This window comes from Lipotes vexillifer, unplaced genomic scaffold (assembly GCF_000442215.2).
Source record: "Lipotes vexillifer unplaced genomic scaffold, Lipotes_vexillifer_v1.1 scaffold469, whole genome shotgun sequence".
NCBI lineage: Eukaryota > Metazoa > Chordata > Mammalia > Artiodactyla > Lipotidae > Lipotes > Lipotes vexillifer.
In genome coordinates this window covers 1,028,706-1,035,858 of record NW_006788006.1, presented here as the reverse complement: position 1 = coordinate 1,035,858, position 7,153 = coordinate 1,028,706, and the positions used below count along the sequence as shown (strand labels likewise).

Here is a 7,153-nt window from a genome sequence, read left to right as displayed (position 1 = left end):
AGCAGGAATTGACAGCAATGCTGATGGCAGCAGCCTTTTATTAAATGGCTTGGTGGGTGCTAATGTGTAATAACATCCATATTGGGATTAATAATAGCTCTCAGTTATTTAGTGCTTGCTGTGTACTAGGCCCTCAGCGCAGGTTTACCCCACTGAGTCTTTGCCATAACCCTGGGGGGAATGGTCCCATTAACATTGCATGTCACTGATGGGGCTTAGAGAGGTAACCCTGTGATTTCCACTCAGCCTCTCAGTGGAACCCGTTTCCGCATCTGTTCCGTGGGTGTGATCCATAGCCCCTCGTGGAGGCAAGATCTTGAAAATGAGGGGGATTGATCAGGAACACTCATAATAAGAACCCACAGTGGTCATGGGCTTACTGGGAATCAGGCAGCAGGCCAAGTGAAGCGTTTCCCAGCTTTGAGTTGTGTCATCCTCACCCTACACTTCATGGGGTCAAGGTCCCCATTTGAATAAGCACCTGCAGTGTGTTAGGTTTTCTTTGATTATGGGTATGAGAAAGCTCCCTTAGTCATTGTATAAGGGCACAGAAGCTCCTGGTTCTTGGGACTCATCCCCATTTTTAGGATTGGAAAACTGAGGCTCAGTGAGGTTGCCTTACCTCCCCTCTCTTCCAAAGGAGGTCAGGGTCACTGGGGCCACAGGCTGAGCAGGGACTTTGCACCTCTCCTGACTCTGCCCTTCTAGGAGGGGAGATGCAGGGAGGAAGGTAAATTTGCTTGAGTTGTTTATGCTGCAGAGTTTCACCAAATTTGTTGGAAAGATGAGGCTAAACAAAGTAGATCACCCCAATTTGGGGAGGACCAAGACAAAAAAGCAGCCTGAAGCATAGGTTGGAGCCTTGGACCCTCCCAGGGGACAGATGAGAGTTGACTGTGCCACCAGACTTGGGGACACTACTTGTGATCCCCGCTGTGGTCTCTGCACACTCCCCCCACCACCACATGCAGCGGGGCTGGGCTACATACACAGGTGTTCCCTGGGAGCTAAATCTAGTGTTTGACCCAACGGCCCTGGAAGGGTCCACATGTACTCCCTCTACCTCCCGACCCACACCCCAACACTCCCAAGCCCCTCTGAGGCAGCCCTCAGGCTGGGTCTCTGGAGCCTGTCTCAGACTGCCTGGGACCCCCTCCCCTGCCCAAGGAAGGGAAACTGAGGCCCACAGCTAACCTGTCCCCATTGGCACTTCCTTGCAGCTGCTGGGATGGAGGCAGCCTGGACTTCCAGCCGGGCTCCCCACCACCCCATCCCCTGGGCCACTTCCCTGGCCCCCGCGATGGCCGGGGGCCCTGGGAGCACCCCATGGTTCAGGAGGCCGGGGAGGGCATCCCATCTGAGCGGAGGTTCGAGGACTCGGTCATTATAAGAACCGTGAAGCCCCACGCTGAGCTCGAGGGCTCTAGAAGGTTCTTGTACCATCAGGGTGAATCGAAGCTCTTGGAGAAGGTCCCCCGGGGCCGCCCCAGGTTCGACTGGCTCCAAGACCCAGAAGAGCAGGCCCCACTCCAGGATGCAGCGCTGCACCTGGACCTGCCGCCCCAGCTGCCACCCCTCACCTCCTTCCGGACAGTGCTCGTGCCGGTAGAAGATACCACTAAGACGTTGGATGTGCCAGTGGTGGGCACCGGAGAACACCTGGCAGACCTGGAGGGCCTGGCCCAGCCGTCCGAGTGGAGCCTGCCCAGGTCGGCCTCAGAGGTGGCCACCCAGACCTGGACGGTGAACTCAGAGGCATCTGTGGAGCGGCTGCAGCCACTGCTCGCCCCCGTCCGGACGAGGCCCTATCTGTGTGAACTGCTGGAGGAAGTGGCCGAGGGGGTGGCCAGCCCAGACGAGGATGAGGACGACGAGCCAGCTGTGTTCCCGTGCATCGAGTGCAGCATCTACTTTAAGCAGAAGGAGCACCTTCTGGAGCACATGAGCCAGCACCGCCGAGCCCCGGGCCAAGAGCCCCCGGCCGAGTTGGCCCCCCTGGCCTGTGGCGAGTGTGGCTGGGCCTTCGCTGACCCTGGCGCCCTTGAGCAGCACCGGCAGCTGCATCAGGCCTCCCGGGAGAAGATTATCGAGGAGATCCAGAAGCTGAAGCAGGTCCCAGGCGACGAGGGCCGGGAGGCACGGCTGCAGTGCCCCAAGTGCGTGTTTGGCACCAATTCCTCCAAGGCCTTTGTGCAGCATGCCAAGCTGCACATGCGTGAGCCACAAGGCCAGGCTGCAAAGGAGCCCTTCAGGGGTGGCAGCAGGGCTGGCAGCCCAAGCCCAGATGCCACCTCCCTCACCTATCAACCCTACGGAGATTCCTTGGGCCTCAGTGCCTGTGTTTTCTGTGGCTTCCCCGCGCCCAGCGAGAGCCTGCTCAGGGAGCACATGAGGCTTGTGCATGCCAACTGGGAGGAGGATGGTGAGGCTTTTGAGGAGGACCCTGCCAGCCGGCCCGGCACCAGCCAGGATGCTTATGCCCGATTCTCTGATGCCACTGACTACTTTGGCAAAGCTGAGCCGCTCTTGGCCCCCATGTGGCAGGGGAACCCTGCTGGATACGACCCCAGCCTGTCCTTCGGCCCTGGCTGCCAGCAGCTGGGCATGAGGGATTTCCCACTGTTAAAGCCACTCCCACATGGCTCGAACCAGAGGCCTCAGGGAAGGCCAGCCTTTCCCTTGTCACTAGCATCTGCCCCCTACTCGTTACAGGCCAGTAGAAGCAAGAGTGCTGTCCACCCACAGGGGCTCTCAGCCCAACTGGGGGACCAGAGGCACCACTGGAGCGAAGAGGACGAGGAGGAGGACATACTGCTGGCCTCGGAAATGGACTTTTCCCCCGAAAATGGGGTCTTTGCACTGTCAGCCACCCCCGGCCTCATCCCGCAGTCAGCCCTGGAGCTCAAGCGGACATTCCGAGAAGCCCTGCAAACAGCTGAAGCCTCACGGGCACAGCAGCAGCAACTGTGTGGGATGGTGCCGGTCGTTCTGGTGGCGAAGCTCGGGCCGCAAGTCATGGCTGCGGCAGCCAGGGCCCCCCCGAGGCTGCAGCCTGAGGAGCTGGGGCTGGGGGGTGGCCACCCCCTGGACTTCCTGCTCCTGGACACACCGCTGGGTGGCCCTCTGGGGCTGGACACATTCCTGGATGGGGACCCAGCAGAGGCACTGAAGCATGAGGAGCGGAAATGCCCCTACTGCCCAGATCGCTTCCACAATGGCATCGGCTTGGCCAACCACGTTCGGGGCCACCTGAACCGTGTGGGCGTCAGCTACAACGTGCGGCATTTCATCTCCGCCGAGGAGGTGAAGGCTATCGAGCGCAGGTTCTCCTTCCAGAAGAAGAAGAAAAAAGGTAGGGCAGCTTCACTCCGGCACCCACCTCCCTCCAACACCTGGGAGATACACAGCTGGGCAGCTGAGTTCTGAACCAACCAACCCTCACTCTAAATCCTCCTGTAGTGACAAGCAGGGTGAAGTCAGGGCCTCCCCTCTCAGAAGACCTGGGAGCTGAGGCAAAGGTCACCACATTGGAGGAGGTGCGGGGACACCCCAATGCCCTGGCCCTTCCAACAGCTGGAAGGAGTATGGGCAGGGGAGCCAGCCCCAGGCACGGAATTTCATTGATTCCTTCAGTCAACAAATATTTATTGAGTTAGGTCCCCTCTGTTCTGGGCGCTTGGGAACACAACAGTGAATGGAACAGCAGTCCCTGCCGTCCTGGAGTGCACAGCCCAGTAACAGGAGTGGTGGGACCCTGGCTGATTTCAGAACCCCTTGGGCTGCCTGTGATGTATGCAGATTCCCAGGCACCGAGGTTCTGATTTCGGGGGTCTGTCTCCAACACCAGTGCCTTGAGTGGTTCTGATGCTGGCAGACATGGAGCCTACGTGGGGAGGTGCTGGTATGGTGTTTGAGAGTGTGTGTGTATGGGCACTGGGGGGAAGGGGCAGGGGACAGACAGCCACAAAACCAGGCAGTTACAATGTTAAGTGACCAGGGCTGTGATGGGGGAAGATCGGGGGACCAGGAGTTTGGGGAAGCCAAGAGAAGCTCCCTGACTCTGCCTGGGGGATCCAAGCGGACTCCCAGAGGAAGGTGTCCCATCCATTTGTCCATTTCTTCATTCAGCAAAGATTTAATTTATAACACTGGGGTGTATAGACACGAGCTCTAGACGAAAGAGGGTATTAATCAAATACCTAAACTCACCCAAATGATTGCAAATCCACCCTGGAGAAGTATTTCTGAAGGTGGGGTCCCTGATGCTTTGAGCTATGTAAGGGGAGAAAATGGAAGGTCAAGAAGAGAAGACTTCTTGGAATGAGCTATACAGGCAGGAGCATGAACAACAAAGGACAAGTGAGGCATCCAGGGTGAGGAACTGCACTAACTGTGTGATCCGCTGAGGATGAGCAGCCCCGGGAACGGGGAAAGCTGGGGCTGTCCGCCCCCCACCCAGCCAGGCAGTCCATGTCCTCTCTCTCTCTGCAGTGGCTAACTTCGACCCAAGCACCTTCAGCCTGATGCGCTGTGACTTCTGCGGGGCCGGCTTTGACACTCGTGCCGGCCTCTCCAGCCACGCCCGGGCCCACCTGCGTGACTTTGGTATCACCAACTGGGAGCTCACTGTCTCACCCATCAACATCCTGCAAGAGCTGCTGGCCACCTCAGCTGCTGAGCGGCCCCCCAGCCCCCTGTGTCGTGAACCTGGGGTGCCGCCTAGTGGCTTCCTGACCTCCCGCCGGCCCCGCTTACCTCTTACAGTGCCCTTCCCACCCACCTGGGCTGAGGACCCTGGGCCAGCCTACGGAGATGGTAAGGGGAGAAGGGGCAGGTAGGGCCAGAGCCCTGACCCTTCCCAGGGGCCCAGAGGGATGGAGGAGTGGGAGGGGGCAGCCACTCTGCTTTCCTGGAAGTGTTTCAAGTCACTTTACAAAGTAGGTCGACAACTGTCCTGCCACTTAGGGGTCATTGCTGTTTTAATCAGGGGCTGGGCCAGGGCTCCTTCTAGATCCAGTTCCTGCCTGCCCTGCCTGACAGTGATTTTAACATAGGCTTATTGAGCTCTTTACTAGGAGCCAGATCCTGTCCTAAGCACTTTACAAATATGGACTCATTTACATCCTCACAACAATCCTTTAAAGGCAGGTGTTATTATCCCCATTTTACAGATTTGGAAACTGAGGCACAGAGAGTTTAATTAACATGCCTGAAGTCACACCGCTGAAAGCATGTGGAGCTGGGATTTGAAAGCCCAGGAAGCGTAGGCTCCAGAATCCTTTCTGTTAATGATACCTTTTATCTAGCGCGGCACTGTCTGGTGGAACTTTCTGAGATGATGGAAATCTCTCTAGACAACGGTACCTGTCCTACAGGGTCACCAGTGGCCACATATGGCTGCTGAGCACTTGAAATGCAGCTAGTACAAGGTTAGTGGTGATCCAATTGGACAGTGCGGATCAGAGTCTGCATTCTAGATTTTCAATGGTGCCTACTGTGTCCAGCAGCATCGATAACCCCTCCCGTAAATGAGTGCTTGCTGTGTATCAGGGTTTCATCTCACACCTGAAAACAATTCTGTGGAGCTGAGGATTGTTGTGTTCCTGTTTTATGGATGAGGAAACTGGGGGTCCTCTGCTTTGCCACAGCCACAAAGCAGCAGAGCTAGACTTATGCACACCGTGTTCGGTGGTCTCTCCAGTGTAGGATGGCTTGGGAAATCCAGAAGTAATATTTTGGTGAAGGAGCCTGGGGCTGGACACCGTGGAGGCAGTGGAAAGGTGAAGGACCCAGCCTTACAAAGCCTGACTTTGTGGGAGACTTTACTGAACCTCAAAGCAGAAAACTCTGCAGTGAAGAGACGGTGGGCTCTGAGGAATGGAGAAGGTGCCTGAACAAGGGAATTGTCAAGGGGCTGCCTGGGGCTGAGGCTTTCATCTCTGTTTCTCCTACCTGGAGTTTCCAGGGTCGTACCTAGTTCTGTACTCTGGGCTTTGCTGGACCCATCCACAAGCCTCCTTACCAGTGAAGGGCACTTGAGGGTCTGCAAAGGGAAGAGGGGGGCTATCAAAGCCCCCTCTCCTCTTTGGAGAAGGAGGAGATTTGATGGTGGATAGTGGACAGAGAGAGGATAGTTGTTGGTTGAGGTCACACTTCGGGGAGAGGCAGAGTGGGGATGTGACCTCAGGCTTCTTGCCTTTGTGAAGGCTATCCCCTAGGCATTCAGCTCCCATACCTGGCTAGGTTTGTGGTGTTTCAGTGGTGGCTAGGAGGTGCAGCTTGCTCTGAAGATGGCTGGGGAGCACAGCAAGCAGTTTGTAGTCTCCAGCACTGCCCCCTTCTTTCTCTGTCACTCCAGCAGAGGCCTGAATGTCAAGCTTACGCCCTTTACCCGGCACCTGGGCCAGGCACCCCAAGAATGGCAGCCTGCATCCAGCAGCCAGGTTCAGCTCTGGCTAAGCTGTTTCCACCAGAAGACCAATGTACCAGCCCCCAGTTAGTGCTGAGGGAACTGGCCAAGTCATTAAGACGTAGGAGTCAGCCTGGTACTGCACTGGCCCTGTACATGGGGGGAAGCTATGATCAGTCTTTCAGTGAACACGTTGGGGGTGAGGGCGTTAAGGAGTGGTTGAGAAGATCCCGGAAACCTTGCCTGAGGAAAGATGTTCAGGATTAGGGCTCGGTCTGGGCACCGACCCTGCAAAGTGGCTATCCTTAGAAGCCTCTCCCACGCCTCCCTAAGCTGGCGGTAGGGAGCCGTTGCCAGTTTGGGGGCGGGGCAACGGTCAGATGCTGGCTCCACCCAGCTGTCAAATAACAGCTGGGGGCAATCCGTTGAGTTTTAGGGAGGGAGAAGCGGGTTGTGCTTGAAATGTGGTGCCGTTCTTGTGGGGAGTTCCGCAGGATTGCCGGACAGCGCCGTCGGGGGACAGTTGGACACCAGGATGGTGTCGGGGGATCCTCCTAGTTGGGGATCAGGTGTCTTCCAGGATTCCCGAGCCAGAGGGGAGACTTGCAAGGAAGGGAATGGAACAAGGTCCCGGGGCAGGTCCTAGCTCCGCCCGTCGGGCTCTAGGAGCCTGGATGCTGTTAAGGCGGATGCGTGTGGCCGGAGGATTCCTATAGTAGTTTTAGGGATGTCCGGGGTGGGGAA

General features: G+C 57.1%; 1 protein-coding gene across 1 annotated transcript in view; it reads left to right on the top strand.

Annotated features, from left to right (window-relative positions):
- Positions 1-7,153, top strand: part of WIZ (WIZ zinc finger) — a 27,245-nt gene that overhangs the window by 7,527 nt on the left and 12,565 nt on the right. The window contains exon 3 of the mRNA XM_007460971.1: positions 4,492-4,815. Within this exon, the coding sequence (XP_007461033.1) occupies positions 4,492-4,815 (324 nt within the window). The remainder of the gene's footprint in view (positions 1-4,491; positions 4,816-7,153) is intronic.